At 45.0% G+C, this 19,179-nt stretch overlaps 1 protein-coding gene across 2 annotated transcripts in view; it reads left to right on the plus strand.

Moving 5' to 3' along the window:
• Positions 1 to 19,179, plus strand: part of Adcy3 (adenylate cyclase 3) — a 103,296-nt gene that overhangs the window by 46,157 nt on the left and 37,960 nt on the right. For both annotated transcript variants that reach the window (XM_017802160.2, XM_008848650.3), the window contains exon 3: positions 1,344 to 1,493. In XM_017802160.2, the coding sequence (XP_017657649.1) occupies positions 1,344 to 1,493 (150 nt within the window). The remainder of the gene's footprint in view (positions 1 to 1,343; positions 1,494 to 19,179) is intronic.

Consider the following 19,179-nt stretch of genomic DNA (forward strand, 5'->3'; position numbering starts at 1 on the left):
TTTTTTTGGTCTTTTTGAGACAGGGTCTCCCTGTAGCCTGAGCTGTCCTGGATTCACTGTGGAGACCAGGCTGGCCTCGAACTCACAATGCTGGGATTAAAGGCGTGCACCACCACTCCCAGCTTAAATAAAATATTTTTTAAAAAACCCTAATGCTGGGGGCTAGAGAAATGGCTCAGTGGTTAAGAGTGTTTGCTGTTCTTGCAGAGAACCCAGTTTGTTTCCTAGCACCTACATTAGGTGGCTCACAACTACCATAATTCCAGTTCCAGGGGATCTGACTCCCCCTATTAGCTTCTGGGGGCACCAGACACATAGGTGTGGTACACATACAGATATGTAGGCACACATATACACACAAATAAAATGAAGTAAATCTTAAAAAAGAAATCTAACGTTGACTTCCCCACAGTTTTTGCTGACCCCAGACTCCATTGCATATATTGTTAGAGTTCATCTTTTCTTCCTGTAAGATCAGAAATTAAATTCTTCAGCTTCTTTTCCATCCTGCTTCTCAACTTTAATCTGGTGGTGGTGGGAAGCCACACCTACTTCTATGGTGACAACTGTCCCCACTGAGCAGGACCTTGGGAACCAGGGCAGGGAGGGCAGCACAACTTCAAGAGGGTGTGGAACTGGTTCCTGGGAAGCAGGTGGAACTGGCCCAGGAAGCAGCTTTGCCTGAGAAGGCTCACTAAGGCCAGCAGACTCATAGACACACAGGGAATTAGTACCTGGCCCAGCCTTTCCAGTTACTAACCAAAGATCAGGACCAGCAGCTGCAAACACCAGGAGCCACGGGTGGTAGGGACATTAGGTCTATATCCAAGGCTTCCTCCATCAGGAAAGCATTGCGTCTCTAAACCCAACAGTTTGGGGGATTATCTGGGAACCAGAACACCTAGGAGAGTCTGCAGGGTACCAGAAGGAAGAGACTCTTGATACTCAAGAAGCTGTTCATGCTATTGCTGGACTTGCAGGCTGTAAGGTAGATCAGCACAGCACTTAGAGCACTTAGTAAGCCAGGGCTCAATGCACACTGGTTTAACGAACGAGTAGCCAAGGTTGCTCAGACTGCCCTGGTAAGGGGAGTGGTTGTGGTGTGAAGTGGCCTATACGGCTTCCAGACCTGAAACCATGACTTGGAATGGCCTTGCTTATAGGGTAGGGTCCACTCAGAGGCCTGTATAATCAATCAGAGTCAGAGGTGTATTGGGCTTGACGCCTTCTTAGAGTTGGGTAACTCCCAGCAGATTGAGACCCCTGCCAGTCCCATTCCCCATCCCCTTTTCCTGAAGGTGCATATTCAGCAGCCTTTTTCTTTCCTCCTCCTTGGGGTGCAGATCCTGGCCAATGTCTTCCTCTACTTGTGCGCCATCATCGTGGGCATCATGTCCTACTACATGGCAGACCGCAAGCACCGTAAAGCCTTCCTGGAGGCCCGCCAGTCACTGGAGGTGAAGATGAACCTGGAGGAGCAGAGCCAGCAACAGGTGAAGCTCGGGGCTTTGGAGGGGTTGGAGGACTCTGGTGGGTGACCTTGGGCCAGAAACTTGTGTTGTGATGTAATGTGTGAGTTCAGGAGACAAAACAGCAGAGCTGGTTGATACCTTGGGCCTGTGCAGGGCAAGAGCAATGCATCCCACACCCCCACCCCACCCCACCCCACATCCCCAGCTTCTCCCCACTTACCTCATTCTCAGTCACTTAGGAAGCAGCAGTGGCAGCCCTGTCCCGGGGGCCCCTTCTGTTTACCTCTCTCCATCTGGAGAAGGGCCTGCCTGTCCCTGCTCTTTGTTTATTGGCTGTGCTCTAGCCTAATCCACAACACAACGGTCCTCTCGGTTCCCGTGTGACTCAGCCTTTTGGATGGGTTTTGGTCTGGATTCATTTCAAACACTTTATAAAGGTCTCTAGAAATGACACCCACCAATTTCCTGTTACCCATAGGTTTGTCTCCCTTCCTTGAAAGTGTATGATTCTCCTCTTTGGGATCCCTCTTATTTTGTGCTCTGGAGGTTTTGAGTGCTATGGCTTACCTGAAGCTTTTCCTAGGCTCAGTCACTGAGGGGGCTTTAATTTGGGAGAGTCACTCTGGACATTTCAGCCTGGATGGAGCCCCCCTACCATCAGACCTCATTTATGTTCTCTAGACAGTAGTATTTGAAGGCACACATGAAGTCATTTAGCTGATGAATCCCAGTTTCCTCTGCCTGGGGAATATTTTTTTCTGTTTAGCAATGAGATCTAGGAGTTTCTGAGCTAGGCCTTGAAGTCATCTCTTTCAGAAGGCAGGTTTTACAGGAAGAATTTCCTTGGCCTCTGTGGTGATAAACATCCAGGATTGGCGGTTCATGGTATTCATCTCCTGAGTCACATGTTTATATATAGAATTCTGATTTTATGGCTTCATAAAGGCCCTATATGTACCATATCTCTTATGCCATGGTGGCATCCCATGGGGACCACTGAGCTAGGCCAGGACTTCTTTCACTGCTCAGAGCCTCACTTTTGTCATCTGCAGAGCATAGGTGCTGGTGTTTGCCTTGCAGGGTTCAGGAGGGTCAGATAAGAGGCATCGGTGGAAGCGTTTGTAACCTGTGAAATTGGGAATGACCACAGAACTATGAAGTTCTAATGCCCAGAGCCACATGTTCCCTCTTGGCAGGGTCAGCACAGGGAGCCTGGGAACTGCCAGCAAGGGTCTTCCTGATGCCAGAGCCTGTGGGTGAGCTGGCACTCCCCTGCGCTGCCTGTCTACCTGTACTAGCAGGTGGAACTTAGTCCCCTGCATGAGAGCCACAGGTTAGGTAGACTGGAGGGGCAGGGACATGGCACTGGCACATGTCCTCTGTCTACTGGGTGCACAGTACATATCTGTGAGTGTCCATCAGGTGGAATCACTGTATCTTTATTTTATTTTATTTTTAACTTTCCAGACTGATTTTATCTCTAGATGTTCAACTGGGTGATTTATATTTTCTGTCGGGCACAGAGGAAGGCACACTGGGGCTGTAGAAGAGTAATAGAAAAAATGATGGAAAACCTCTTGGTGCCTGGGAGTGGGAAAGATCCAATGTCAGGGTCTGGATGCTCAGGGCCACGTGTGGAGTCAAGACCATAGCTGGCCATCAAGAGACGTGGGAATCCCATTCTTGACATCCAGTTCTCCAAAGACTAGAGTATGCAAATGACAGAAACCTTCCCTGTCCCCAGCATGAGTCCAACACAGAGGCAAAACCACTGCCTTGAACAACATAGGACCTTGCAGGGGAAGGAGGTTGTGGGGAGTATGGCCACTCAGAGAAGGCTGAAACTGCTGCCCAACATCAGGAAGGCCTCAGTTTTCCTCTTTGTAGAGCCTCCCTTGAGAGGTCCTTTCAAAGGTAGGAAGAGCTCTGGGGGGCACTTGTGAGTGGTCTTGGTCCCTTTTCATTAGGAGGGCTGGGACTCTGCTGCCTGCTTCCAAGTTTCACTGTGCTCCTGTTTCCCTTAAAACTTCATGACTGATCACAAGAGGGATAAGCCTGCCATGTTACCTTATCCTCTATGCCAGATCCGTGGCATAATTGGAGCAGTGTACCCTCTTCCTTGTCCCTGGAAGAGTTGGTGGGTGATATGTGTAGTGTCTCAAATATTCTGAGTTCATTAGGGAAGTTCTGTGAGTCTGGGATGTGGGAAGAGGTGACTTTTTTCATAGAGAAAAGTTGGTTCAGATTTTATAATATTTTTTGAATAACTTTTGGTGAGCCTCTCCCCCCAGAAGCTTGTTCATTTTATCTACATTTTCCAAAAACTTGACACAGTATCCACAGTATTTTCTTTTTAATTGTTATCGTCTATGAGACGGTATGAGATACTCTACTCTACTCTACTCTACTCTACTGGTGTTTGTTTTTCTTATTACTGACAATTTGTGCCTTCAACTTTTTCATTTCTTCTTGATCCTCCTTGCTAAGGGTTGGGGTTTGGTCTTAGTGGTGAGCCAACTCATGTCTTTGCTGCCTTCTTGATATATTTCTTGTCTATAATTCATTAATTTATGCTTTTAACTTTATCATTTTCTCTTTTACATTTTCTTTGGTTTCCTTTCTTTTACCTTCTTGGTATATAACCTAGATAAATAAGTTTGATTTTTTTTTTGTCTTGTTTTTTTTTTTTTTTTTTTTTTTTTTTTGGGAGCTTTTGAGACAGGGTCTCCCTGTAGCCCCAGCTGGCCTGAAACTCACTATGTAGACCAGGCTGGCCTTGAACTCACAGAGATCTACCTGTCTTCTCTGCCTCCCAAGTGCTGAGATTAAAGATCCCCAGCTTTGACATGGTTTTCTAAAATGTGCATTTAATGTGATAGGCTTCCCTTGCTTTAGTTCATCCTGCCATATTTTAAAATATATTTATTTTTATTTTATGTGTATGTATGTGTGCCTACATGTGTGTATGTGTACCATACGTGTGCCTGGTGCCTATGAAGGCCAAAAGAGGGTGTCAGATCCTCTGGAACTGGAATTACAGGTGGCTGTGAGCTGCCTGATATGGGTGCTGGGAACCGAGTGCAGGTCCTCCATATGAGCAACATGTGCTTTTAACCGCTGCTCTATCTTCTCCAGGCCCTGCCTTCATTTTTTTTTTTTTTTTTGATACAGGGTCAAATGTAGCCAAGGCTGGCCTCAACTTCATTGTGTAGCCAAGAATGGCCTTGAATTCCTGATCCTTTTGCCTCTATCTCCCAAGTGCTAGGATGATAGACATGCCACCACATCCAGCTACAAGACTTACTATGTTATATTCTCATTGCTGTTTAATTCATTTCTTATTTTCATCAAAATATATTTAATGGGGCTGGAGAGATGGCTCAGCAGTTCAGACCACTGGTCACTCTTGCAATGGACACAGGTTCTGTTCCCAGCACCCCTATGGTGGCTAACAACTATCTGTAACTCCAGTTCCAGGGCATCCGATGCCATCTTCTGACCTCCCTGGACACTGCATGACATGGGTGCATTTGCATGTATGCAGGCAATACAGTCACACACATAAAATAAAATAAAAATAATAAAAAGTGTATATTTGATTCGTGAGCTATTTAGAAGTTCAAAATTTCTGAATACTTAAGGATTTATTTTAAATTATGCTTTTGTTAGTTTTAGCTTAATTCAGAAAACATCCATGTGATTGGTTTTGATACACTTGAAAATAATGTGTATTCTGCAAAATGTGTCCTGATATCTTTGAAAATTGAAATGATGGCAATAAATACAGCTTAAGTCCAATTTACATCTACCTCACATCAATGTGTTTACCTCTTAGGTCACAATGCAGACTTATAGCAATACTTTAATTTTATATAAAAATCTCCAACTCTTCACTTTCTGGGTACTGTTATAATGTATTTTAATTCAATATGCATTTAAAGATCTATAAAATATTATTATGGTTGTCTTATACAGTTAATACTCATGAGTTACTTTCACTCATGGTTTATTCTCTAATTACTCTCCACAGTTCTGAACTTGGAGCTTGAGTTTCGGCTAGATTAGCAGAGCGGTTTGCTCCTGAGATCCACGTATCTCCACTACACCCTTTAGCCCTGCACCAGTGCTGGGGATGGAGGCGAGATGTTATGCAGCTTTTACCCCAGTGCCAGGGATTCAAACTCAGGTCCTCATGCTTGTGCAACAGACACTTCACCCACCTAGCCGTCACTTCTGCCCCTATTGTCTGTCATTTTGAGAAGGGGTTTCACTCTGCAGCTCAAGCTGGCCTGGAGCTCATGGCAAACTTCCTTCTTTAGTCTCCTGAGCACTGGGTTTACAAGTGTGTGCTGCCATGCCTGCCCCCACATTGTCCTTTTTCCTTCTGCTTCAGATAGAATATTTATATTGACCTAATTTCATTTTCAGTTTACTAATCTTTTCTTCCTCTGCTTTGCCAAATCAGCCTTTGTCAAACCCTCTGCTCATTTATTAAATCCTTAATTTAAATGTATTATCTTGTAGCACATCACTTAAAATTTTAGAAACAAACAGCCATATTTATGATTCTTTTAAGGAATGTGACTTAAGATTCATTAAGGCATAAATTCTTTTGATTTATGATTCTTAAAAGAGTTGTAGTGGGGCTGGAGTGATGGCTCAGTGTTTGGCTGATGGCTGGCTGTTTTTGCAGAAGACCTGGGGTTTGAATCCCGGGCACCCACACGACAGCTGACAACCATCTCTAACTCCAGTTCCAGGGGATCTGACACTCTCTTCTGTCCTCTGCAGGCACTGTACAACACAGGTGCACTTACATACATGCAGGCACAACACTCATATACATAAAAATTAATTAATTAAAAAATGAATAATAGCAAAAGTGATGTGAATCTTCAATGTGAGGGCACGATGAGACTACACTGGACAAAAAATATGGTGTAAGCGAGGCATGGTGGCACAGGCCTTTAATTTCAGCACTCAGGAGACAGAGGCAGGCAGATCTCCATGAGTTCAAGGCTAGCCTGGTTTGCATAGCAACTTCTAAGCCAGCCAGTGCAACATAGTGAAATCTTGTCTCAAAAAAAAAAAAAAGGTGTAAAATGGTGGTAGTCCCACCCAGCATCCTAGATCCCTTTCGTTAATGGGGCTGATAATTTATAGAGTCAAATTTGAAAATTTATAGATAAAAGCACTTTCAGTACTACCATTGAGAGGCACATCTCTTAATACATACAACATTCAGGCCACAATTTTGAAGGTCTGAAATATTATATTGTGTGTTTTTGTTTGCTTGCTTGCTTTGAGAAGGTCTCCAGTAGCCCAGGCTGACCTTGAACTTGAGAGGTAGCCTAGGATGACCTTGCACAGTGCTGGGGTTGCAGGCATGCACTGCAATACACAGTTGGTGTTGCTCTTTCTTGGATACACTGTTCCTGGTATCAAGTAGTTCTTTTAACACAAGCTAAGTCTCTGATGGTTTACAGAAACCTCAGTCTGTCATTGACTTCATCTGGGATCTTACTGGGAGTTTATTAAGGGCTTATACCATTTCACTTAGGCTCTGGTCCTTCATTTATATACTCTGATTTGCCATCAGCCGATAAACAAGAGACTCCATGTGGTTAACTTCTACCCTTTTTTCCTTTAAATTTTGCACAATGATGTCTGTGTAGGGCCTGGATTTTCTTTAATTAGCTAATTCATGTGTGTGTAGTGTGTGTTGTATGCATCTGTGTGTGCCCATGAATATGCTTGGGGAGGCCAGAGGAAGATGTCAGGCATTTTTCTCTATTACTCTTTGCCTTTTTCTTTTGAGGCAGAGTCTCTCACTAAACCTGAAGTTTACCATTTTGGTTAGGCTGGCTGGCCAGCAAGCTCCCAGGATCTATCTCTGTCCCCTCAATGCTGGGGTTATAGGCATGCATGGCCATGCCTGGCTTTTACATGGGTGTTGGGAATTCAAATTTAGGTCATGTTTGCACAGCAACATGTTTACGCACTGAACTGTTTCTCCAGCCTCTGGGTTTCCTTTTCTAGCCTTGATGAAAGTGACCCTTGGTGTTTGAACTGCAGGTAAATATCCTGAGTCAAGTTCATTAAAGGGTATGTGATTGCATGCAGAGAGGGGCATAGAAACCAAGGAAGTGGTCTCCGCTTCTTACTTGGATTGGCATCCTCATTCAAAAACCAGCTACGGTAGAAATAGTAGTGCTTGAAACACAGGAATCTTCATTCACTTTGATATTTGTTCCCTTTTTGTGTGTGCTAAAAAAATGGTGCATAAAACATACACTGACTGGCCACTGGGGTACTTGCCTCACTTTCTGGATTAGTTTACTCTGGCCTTTCTTTTTTTTTTTTTGGTTTTTTGAGACAGGGTCTCCTTGTAGCCCCAGCTGGCCTGGAACTCATTTTGTAGACCAGGCTGGCCTTGAACTCACAGAGATCCGCCTGCCTCTGCCTCCCAAGTACTGGGATTAAAGGCATGCACCACCATACCCAACTTCACTCTGGCCTCTTTTTAATTTTTAAAACTTGACCTCAGGGGGGCTGGAGAGATGGCTCAGTGGTTAAGAGCACTGGCTGCTCTTGCAGAAGACCTGGGTTTGATTCCGAGCACCCACATGACAGCTGACAACCATCCTAACTTCAGTTCCAGGGGATTCCAATGCCCTCTTCTGACCTCCATGAGCACTGAATGACACAGGTGCATTTCCATACATGCAGGCAATACACTAATATACATAAAATAAAAATAATAAATAAAAAACATTTTTTAAAAAGGATACAAATGATAATTAAAAAAACAAACAAACTTGACTTCAGGGGCCAGAGAGATGGTTCAGTGGATCCCTCGCTGCTCTTCCAGAGGATTTGAGTTCAGTGCTTAGCACTCACGTAGCTTACAACCTTCTGTAACTCCAGCTCCAGGGGAGATCAGATACCCTCTTCTGGCCTCTACACAAACATGAGTACACACACACACATTAAAACTAAAAATATATCTTAAAACAACCCTTTGATTTCAGTTCTCTGGTTAAACAGACTATTCTGTATTTTAAAGCATTTAAATAAACTGTTGTATATGTTAAAGCATTTATGTTAAAGATCTTGACAGCCATAATATCTGGAATAGGATGGGCCTGCTTTTTGTCTTGATTTTGGCTCTCTTCTGGCACCTTTTACTAAATGCTAGATATTGTGTATAAGACTGAAGTGGCTCTGGCACTGTTTCTCCTCAGGGAATTTACTTTTTCTTACTTACTCTGCTATGCTTGGGAAGATCACGTCAGCTCAGTGGTGTGGTTGGGGGAATGACGAGGTGGGACTAGTGAGAGAGGAGATCCACTTCTGTTCTCCACTTACTCTTAGGAATCAGCTCTTTAGGGGTCTTAACAAAGAGGCTGATCCTCTTCTTGGGGGACCTTGAGCTCCCTGGCAGTGAGACTGCTATACCCTCTTTGCTGGCATTTTCTGTTTGGATGCTATGTCTCTTGGGCCACACTCATGCTCAAGGAGATAGAGTACAGGAAGTCAGGCTTGCTTTCCTAAGTTTCTCTTTTCTCTGCATCTCAGCCCCTCTGCTTTCTCTATCTTAGAATCTTTGCTGTTCAAGTCCTGTTTATCTAGCTCCTGGAAGATCTTACTGTTGTTCTGTTCAGGCTCTCAACTCTGGCCACCAGGAGAAGATAGTAGAGTGTCTTAGGCTCACTGAGAAGTGTTTCTTTCTCCGCTGAGGTCTTGGTCCCTGTCTCAAGAAACTCCATGATTCTCATCACTTTTGGAGAGCTAGGACTTATGTGTGTGCACATATGTGTGCACACATATGCACATGCATATGTGTCTGTGTATTTTAACCTACTTATATAGTTATCCTTAGCTAAGGGGCCGGTTTGATATAAACTCCATAACAGCAAGAAGTAAAGGTTGTACATTATTTAAAGTATTAAATTCAGTTTCAAATATTAAATATGTATATGGTATAAATATAAAACTAAGTGTATCCTTTCAGAAATATTCTTCCATTTCCTTGTAATCCTTTAGGTAGATATTTGTTATTTCCAATATTTTACAACTATAAATACGACTATAATAACTATTCTTAGAGGGACCTATGTGATATCTGTGCAAGTATATATGAAGAATAACCTAGAAGTGAAATTGCTGGATCCAAGGGCATGTACAATTACAAAATTGCACATTTTAAAAAATATATTTTATTTTGTTATTTTTATTTTATGTGTATGAGTGTATTGCCTGCATGTACATGAATGCACTGTGTCGTGCAATGCCACGGAGGTCAGATTCCCCTGGAACTGGAGTTAAGGACGGTTCGTAGCTGCCATATGGGTGCTGGGAATCGAACTCGGGTCCTCTGCAAGAGCAGTCAGTGCTCTTAACCGCTGAGCCATCTCTCCAGCCCAAAATTGCACATTTTTTTATTGTGAAAAATAGACATTGTGTAAAGTCTAACCATTCTGTGTGTATGTGTGGGTGTATGTGCGTGTGTGCATGGGTGTGTGTAGGCTAGAAAACAACCCCAGGTGTCATTTCTCCAGTGCTATTCATTGTTTTTTTGAGATAGGGTCACATGTACACCACGTCTAACTTTTTCATGTAGCCTCTGGGGATTAAACTCAGATCCTCGGGCTTGCAAGGTGAGCACTTTACAGACTGAGCCATCTCCCAGCCCCCATTCTAACCACCTCTAAGTGTACTGTTCAGTGGCATTGAGTATGTTTACATTGTTGCACATCCATCACCACTCTCCTTTCCAGAACTTTTTCATCATTCCGAACAAAAACTGCCAGTTAAACATTTGACTCCTGATACCCCAGCATCCAGTAACAACTGTTGTTTTCCACCTGGTGCGAGTGCCTGCTCTAGATATTACACAGAAGTAGAATCCTCCAATGACTATCCTGGTGTATCTGGCTTATTTTATCTATTAGCCTAGTCTTCAAGGTTCATCTCTGTTGTAGCATGTGACGAACTTGCTTCTTTTCCAGACAGCGTTCTGCTGTGTGTATAGACCACAGTTTACCCAGCAGGACCTTGGAGTGGCTTATGTTTTGAGTGTCCATTTGTTTTTGTCCTTTTGTCTACTATGAATAGTGCTGCTGCGGACACTGGTGTTCAAGCGTCTGTTCCAGTCTCTTCACTCCTTTCAAGTGCTTGTCCAGAAGCAGTATTGCTGGGTTATGTGGGACTTCTGTCTGTGTTTAACTTTTTGAGGAATTAGCCTTGTGTGTTTTAATGTTGATAAATATTGCCAGATTGCCCCCAAAATTTATGCTCCTCCCTGATGAATGACAGTGCACATAGGCACCCCAAATCCCCCTTGTTTATCTAGACAATACTTCCTTGCTTTTGGGACCCCTAATGCCCTGGGAATGTCCTTGCTCATGAGGTCAGAAGACCCAAGTCCTTGCACACTTCATCATGCTGTGCCACCTCCTCTCCCTGTGACTCACACTAGAGTTTGCACCAGAGGGGTAACCCACCCCCTTGCTGGCGACCTCGGGTTTGCCACCAGAGCTTTTGCCAGCCTTCTCTGGACAACAGGCCCTTTCCTTCCCACCTTTCCTCTGTGTGACCTTGAGACTTGTCCCTCCCTCGCCTTCCCACCCTGGTCTCTAGTGTAGCCTTCTGAAAAACTGGGATTAAAAATAATATCATCATCGATTGTTTGGGAAGCACATGAAATAAGAAGGCAGAGGTGAATGTAAAAACTGCAAAGCCCTTTAGTGTTGTTGGATCAGGACACAGCTCCAGCCCCTGGGGACACTGGCTGAAGGAAGGAAGGTGGGAACTAGCAGGGTGTGCACCCTTTTCCTCTGTTCCAGTCAGGACAGAAGTCACTCCCTCCCTAGGCATCAGGGCTGACAGGAGTGGCATGGGCCCAGGGTTGACTGCACATCCCAGGAGCTTCAGCCAGGGTGACTTGGGAGTTGAGTGAAGGCCCGCACTCAGGCCTGTAGAAAGAACGTGAATGGTCTAGGTTCACTTTCCTCTTGTCAGAGCCCTTGGTAAGGATGAAAATGAGATTAAAAATGGGGAAACACTTAGGCAAAGGGCTGTAGAAACCCTTGTAGGAACAGACACAGAAGCTGACTTGGCTGTGGCCCCCTTTAAGGAGCCACTTGAAGCCAGTGCTACACTTAAGTCATCAGTGTACATCATGTGTAAAAGTCAAAAGAGTCTCAGTTCTGGTTTTGACCCCCGAATCCAGCACGCAGGGTCATACCTCACTTTATAGTGTCAGCATGCATTAGTTCTTTTCTGAACTACCTCAGTGGCAGAGATGTGCCCTGTCACTGAGGCTGTGTGGCCTCCTCAGCCTGTCTCCTCTCTGCTTCATCACTGTCCTGTGACTGGCCACAAGGATCCTGCCTGGCTTCTCTGGCTATGGTCTCTTCATTACTGTTTTTATGGAGGTGACCAGCTTCTTGCTTGGGATGAAAGGTGAAGCAGATAGTCTTGGCTTCCAGAAGAGGTGAGGTGGCCCAGTCCTTTCACACACAGATATCTCCCTCACCTTTTCACCAGGGGGTATGTCTCAGGTGTCAGATGGGTGGAGACAGAGGTTTTTTTTGTGTGTGGTGAGAAGGGTCTGGGACAAAGTGGCTTTATCCCACTGGCTCCCCTACCCCCAGCAGCTTCCTTGCAGGGCAGGACCATCCATGCCTGACTGGTTCAAAAGCCTTATAGATGTGACTATCCTGTGGTTCTGGCATGAAAAGAGGTTCACGTCAGCCTTCATGGGCAGTCCAGTGGCTTTACTCATGGAGTAGAACTGTCTGAGTGGACCTGGGGCCTCTCTGTAACCTCCTCTCTGCTCTGTGGACATGTTGGTGTGAAGCCAGAGGCCCAGAGGAAAGAACTTTCACTGTTTGTTGCGATTCCTATGTGACTTCACTCCAGGGATTAGTTAGGGACCTTGAGAGTTGCTAAGCACCCCAACTGGCACCTGGCAACAGGAGGCATCCAGAACATCATACCTGTTGCCAGGTGCTGACCACAGAATTGTGAAATCTGACTCTCTCTCAGAAGCATTTCCCAGATAGTAGGATGTAGTTGAAAGACGACTGAGGCGGGTGAGGAGGGGGCCAGCACAAGCTTGCACTTCCTCAAGTCATGCCCTGGCCTTTAGCAAGGAAAGGACTGCTCTGACTTTCAGTCTTTCAGCAGCAAGGAAGCTGCAGCTGGGCCCCAGTGGGAGAGCCTGGGCTAACTCCATAGGGTTCTAGGAGAGCCATCCACTGTCTTTATCTGTGTGTCCTGGGGAGTGTGGTTTAGGGGGACACCACTCCAGTAAGGCCCCCACACAGGTGGAACAGCAGCCTTAACCTGCCCCTCTTTTTGCCTCAGCCTTGATCAGGATCCTCCATGGTGAGATGTGATACTGCCCTGGCCCACATCTTTGCCTGTTGGAAGAGCTTCCTATTTGCCATGGAAGTGAGTTTCTGTCCTGGAACTTGGAGCTGCAACCCTGGAACTCTGCTGTTTTTTAAGCTCAGTATCTGAATGTCCTTGTGCTCACTCTGACCTTTGCCCAGACCTACTTCACTACTCGTCCCCAAATTTTTGGCTCTGAGGACAAGGCACAGAGTCACCTTAACCTTGAGCTCCATTCTCTCCAAGGCGGGGTTGGGGGGTGGGGTGGGGAGGAGAATCAGGCAAGAGAGAGGCCAGTTCTTCCTGGCCTGGGATTGACCAGGAACAACCCCTAAGTTGCCCTGGCAACAGTGAGGTAGGGGTGATGGATCTGCTTCCTTAGGGCACTACTCAGCAGGAGAGAGAAGGGGTTGCTATGAGGAGAGGAGGTACCTCCCCACTCCACAGAGGCTTGGCCTCTGACTCTGCACTGGTTCCCAGTGTCATCACTATCAAATGTGGGTGGGCCAGACCCTCTCAACCACCTTACAGAACCACAGAGGACCCTCCTCTGGCATGAGTCTGGAACCAGACTTGCTATTTTAGCTTTCTCACAGAACCATTCATGAATATAGCTAATATTCTTAGCATTTATGTTAGCTTTGAATGACTTTTGATGTGAGATAAGCCAGAAGGTACCTTTCCCATGCTGGGAGGTAAAAAGGAGTCCATCTGTTGCTTCCAGTTCCTACACCTTAAGTTTTGAAGAAATTTAAGAGTTTAGCAAGAAAAACCCTTCTGTGAACTAGAAGAATATATAAGTAGTTCCTGAACCTTAGTATCTGGTTTGAACTGCTCAGAGTTTTACATTTTTTTTCTAATACTTAAGAAATTTACACATTCTCTGTAGTAACCTGAGTTTTTGACTGCCTTGGAAAAGCTCAAATAAGACTTTTTTTTTTTTTTTTTTTTGAGACCATCTCACTCTAGCCCATATTGTCCTTGAACTCATGACAGTCCTTCCACCTCAGCCTTCTAAGTGCTGGGATTACAAGTGTGAATGAGCCACCATGCTGGGCTTCAGAGTGACACTTATATTCCCATTCCATCTTAATCACTTGCCCTCTGAGCCCCAGCTTGTCTGTGAAATGGGAACAAAATAAGAGGGTTAAGTTGTCAATAGGAGGGCCAGGATAGATGGCTCAGTGGTTAAGAACACTTGCTCTTCTAGAAGAGGACCTGAGTTTGGTTCCCAGCACCCATATTAGGTGCCTCACAACCACCTGTAACTCCAGCTCCAGGGAATTAGAGGCCCTCTTCTGGTGTCCATGGATACTTGACTCACATGCACACAGACACAGACACACACACACACACACACACACACACACACATACTTACATACACACAGGCAAAACACCCATACACATAAAATAAAAATAGAGGTTGGAGAGATGGCTCAGTGGTTAAGAGCACTTGTTGCTCTTTCAGAGGATCTGAGTTTGGTTCCAGACACTTGCATCCAGTGGTGAATAACTACCTATATCTCTAGCTTTTGGGATCTGAGGTCCTCTTCTGGCATCTGTGGGCATCCATGTGCAACTGCACCTATATGCACACAGATACATACACATAAAAGTTAAAATAAATCTTTAAAGTAAAAATAAAGTAAGTAAATCTTTAAAAAAAAAAAAAAGTCTGTAAGAGGACATTCAGACCGCAAGTATCTAGGGCCTTCTTCCTGGGGATATGGCCCTGAGCAGAATTTTAAGGAGGCAGGGGGCAGGCAGAAAATACATGGATATATGCTGCAGAACAGGGAAAAGAGGTTATCGAGAACTGTGGGTGGAGGAAAGTTGGTATTTAATATCTTGGACCACGGAGGGCTTTCTCATTTTTAGATTGAAATGGAGACCTCCAAAGGCAGTGAGCCATTTAAGGAGAGGCATCCTTTGAAAGGGCCTAAGATGGTGGGTCCATAGGACATGAGGAGGCCAGTACCAACTATGCAGGAGAGGGGAAGAGAGGCAGAACAGTCCTGTGAGCCAGAGCCTGCAGGCCTGGTTAGGGTACTGGCTTTGCCCTGAAGAGAGCTGCAAATTATCTCAGGGTCTCTGGATTCAAATATCAGTGTGTCTGTTGATGGGACAGAGACAGCTGGGAGATCAGTGAGAAGTGATGGCTTAGACGAGTGTGGAGGTGATGATAGGAATGCTGAGGGTAAGGAGGACTTGGGGTGCATGCCAAAGGCAGAGCCAGAGGAGTTGAGGGCAAGAGGGTGGGTTTTGGGGGGTTGGGACAGGCTGTGTTGAGCTTAAGGTGCCTCTGGACATGGTGGTGAAGGGCTGGAGGGCCACAATGTCTAGAACTCATTCTGTGCATTAATACAGATGAGGCCTGGACCCCATGTTTGCAGGCTTCTGCATGGTCCCTGCTGGGGATAGGACAGAGTGTTGTAGTGTGCTGGGAGGCTCAGTAGAAGCTGCTGACCAGGCAGTTCCTGGCAAGCCTTTGCTTCTACCAGAATCATAAGACAGGCAGGTTTGTGCCTAGGCACCATAGGTGAGCATTAGGTCTGCCTCTTCTCTTCTCTCTGGCCCAGAGCCCTGGGGCTGAAGCCAGCAAAAGATGTAGCAGCCAAAGGGTGCAGCAATTGCCTCACCAACCCAGGCAGGATCTGTTGTGTTCTGGCCTGCCTGGTTCCGAACATGGTGTGATCTATCTAAATTGGCAAAGTAATGAGGGCCCAAAGAACAGGGCTCCAGCTGGAGCCACACTTGGAATAAACATGGTACTGTGACCTTGTTAGATATGCACCAAGAAAGAAGTCAGAGTACAAAATAAAGTGCATGGCCCAGGGTGAAGGTGGAGGGCCTGGAAAGGTGGAGGTAGCAGGGAATCAGCAGGTGACTGAGGAAACACTCCTCAGTTTGGAGTTGGCTTTGAGGAACACTGAGAGACGGGCATAGATTCCTGGATGAGTTTTCAAGAAGAGGGAGAGGAGCTGGTGAATAGATGGTGAGTGGAAATGAGTCTTGATCTGGGTCATAGGGCAGCGATGTGTGTGTATGTACCTGTGTATATGTATGCATGTGTGTCTCTGAGTGTGTGTGCTTCTCTGTGTGTATTTGTGTACATATACATGGACACAAATAGTGCATGTATCTCTGTGTGTCTCTGTGTGCATGTATGTGCTTCTCTCTGTGTGCATGTATGTGTATATGTGTATGTATGTGTTATGCATACATATCCTTGCATGTGTGTTTATTTATGTGTGCATGTGTACATGTGCATATGTGTTATGTGTATGTGTATATGTGTTATGTGTATGTATGTATATGTGTATGTGTATATATGTATATGTGTATGTGTATATATGTAGTGTGTGTGTATGTGTGTGTGTGTAGATGGTGGATGATGGTGAATATACCGTGATGGACAGTCTTCACTGGAAGAATACTCCTTGTTCACAGTATGGAAGAGACTGGTATCAGAGCAGTCTTGGGGACAGGGCTGGAAGATGGATGTGGCGTTCTCACATGGACTTAGGGAAGGAAGGTGGGAGTCCTTCAGGAAGGAATGCTGCTGAGGTTTGCTCTTATTTGAGGAGGCAGAGGGAGTGAAACCAAGGCACGGGTGGCCCGGTCCAGGTAGAACTGTGTCTGCCGCATTTGCTTGTACTGTTATCCCCAGCAGCACTGAGCTGCTTTCTGGGTCAGTGACAGAGGCAATGTGAGCTTCCAGAACAGGTACTGCAAGCTCTTCCTCCAAGCCTGGACGTGCCCTTCATATCTGCCAGCACAGGACTCAGGCTATGCCTAGTTTTCACAGTGTTTTGGAGCTGTCTGTTTAGGATGGTAGCCACTAGTCATATTTAACTATTTAAACTTTAGTTAATTAAAATTAGAAGTCAATTCCTTGGGTTGGATTTAAACAAAATATTTGTTTTTGGATACAAGGTCCTCAAACTTGACACACCAGGTTTATGTGGTGCTGGGAATTGAGCCCAGGGCTTTATGCATGCCAGGCAGTACTCTACCAACTAAGCCACATCTCCAGCCCCAGATTCTCAGTTTTGTTAACCACTGTCCACATGCTCAATAGCTGCATGGGGCTAGTGACCACTATATTGGACAGCACAGATCCAGAACACTTCTGTGACTGCAGAAAGTTTTGTTAGTGCTGTTTTAGATGGTGACAGCTTGCTGCTTGGGCTGTGTCTCCTAGTTGACAGCTCATTAATTCTCCAAACCTCTGAGGAGCTCCTGCTCTGTGCCAGATAGGCTTGGTGAGGGTTCTAGGTACCATGTACGTGGACATCTTTGGGCCCAATGGCTGTCTCCTGAGACTGCAGTCATCCTGGACTGTACAGTGGCCCTGTCTCTGGAGACTGCTTAGGCCAGTGACCAGAAATTCCACATGGTCAGCACTGAAGAAAGTAAAATGCTCTTGCCGAAATACTAGTCATTCCTGCCTATGACTGAACAGCACTGCCCACCAAGCTCTTAGCAAAACTGCTTACCTTTCTCTCCTTAGCCCTGAAACTTGCAAGGATGACCCAGAGACTGTTCTTGGAATGCAAGTTTGGCACTACATCATTTGGAGAGGACAATAACCTGCAGGTTCCAGATTTCATACACTGGTCCTTGGAGCTCTTGGGGAGAGCTGAGTTGTTTGGACTCTGATCTCTCTTCCTGTTTTCCACAGCCTCCTCTACTCAGAAGGTCAGGACAGGATGGGCACCTGGAGAGATCCAGTGACATTTTATTTTTTTTAATTTTTAAAACTTGTTTTATTTATTTAATAACCACATAATTAGAAGAAGCATTTCATTACAGCTTTAACATATTCAATAACAATTTCCAGAGCAAAGATACATCTCTTTCAAAAGTGGCTGTAAATTTTTAGGTTCACAGTTGAATTAATACAGTTATACAATATTGATTATTACTAGTATTACTAGTATTGATTATTACTAGTATCTGATTATTATTAGTCACAGTCGGTTACACTTGGATCCTTGGCACCTGAGTATGGATATAAGTCATCAGGTAGATTTCAGTGGTAATGTTTATTGCCTCTACTAATTAGCATGATGTAAATTTCCATGCTTCCTCCTCAAAAATAATACATTTTTAAAAATGTGTTGATTTGTGTGTGTGTGTGTGTGTGTGTGTACATGTACCACTCAGAACATCCCAAACCATCTTATTCAACTATACACCCACTTCCCAGATGGCACCCTCCCATAGCTTCCCTACCCCCACTAGAGCCCTTATACTCTGATATCCCTGCTACTGTCTGCTGTGTTGTCGGCCTACTAATTAACATGAAGACAATTTTTATGCTTCTTCCTCAAGTATAACTCATTTTTTTGTTTGTTGATTTTTTTTGTGTATATTATATAGAATATCCCAAACAATCTTATTCATCTATATACCCATTTCCCACATGGCACCCTCCCATAGCCTCCATCCCACCCCACACTGGAGCCCATATACTCTGTCATCCCTGTTACTGCTACTGTCTACTGTGTTGTTGGCACCCCCAGACATTCCCCAGTGCTGTCCATCCGCTGAATCTACTCAGCCTATCAAGAGATCTTTGTTTTAGGAAGGTCAGCTGTTGCTCATCTAGCAGCAATCAGTTGTCAATATTCCTTTAGATAAAATTGGGGTCTGCTGTTCATTTTCCCAGTTCTATGCTGTGTTACTGGGAGTCTCTTGGGCCACCCTGGCCAACAACTCAAAGGAAGTTGTCTCCTGTCTGGCATTGTGTCTTGTTATGAAGCCTTTAGCTATACACATGGACTCTTAAAAAATTATATTGACCCCTTTAATCTTTGGTTATGTTTTCCTTTTGGGTGTTTAAGACCATACAGTTGGCCCAGAAAGACCAATTTATTTTTACTCTTACGGTCATTTGAGGATCTGTTCCTCAGGGGTCACATGGGAGGGCCCCTGGTTCCTTTCTTTTACCAGTTCCATCTATGTGAAAATAAGTCAGAGGTCCTACTGAGCTGTTCCTCAGGGGTCACATGGGCTTAGGAGGAGCTCCTGGCTCCTTTCTTTTACCAGTTCTGTCTATGTGTAGATAAGTCAAAGGTCCTGCTTGATCATGGCTGGCTTCACTTGGAAGCATGAAGGAAATGTTTCCTCTGTGTTGACCCTCCTCTTTGTAGACTGGACACTGGTTCAAGTCCACCTGGTCGGGTCTTCACGGCCTCCTTGATCAAGAGGACAGGTGACTCACCACAATTACAGGACATTTTGAACACTGCTCATAGTCCCCTGGAACTTAGTCGACCTAGGAGGGCAAGGAGCAAAAA

This window comes from Nannospalax galili, unplaced genomic scaffold, assembly GCF_000622305.1.
Source record: "Nannospalax galili isolate Female #2095 unplaced genomic scaffold, S.galili_v1.0 scaffold1191, whole genome shotgun sequence".
NCBI classification, from domain to species: Eukaryota; Metazoa; Chordata; class Mammalia; order Rodentia; family Spalacidae; genus Nannospalax; species Nannospalax galili.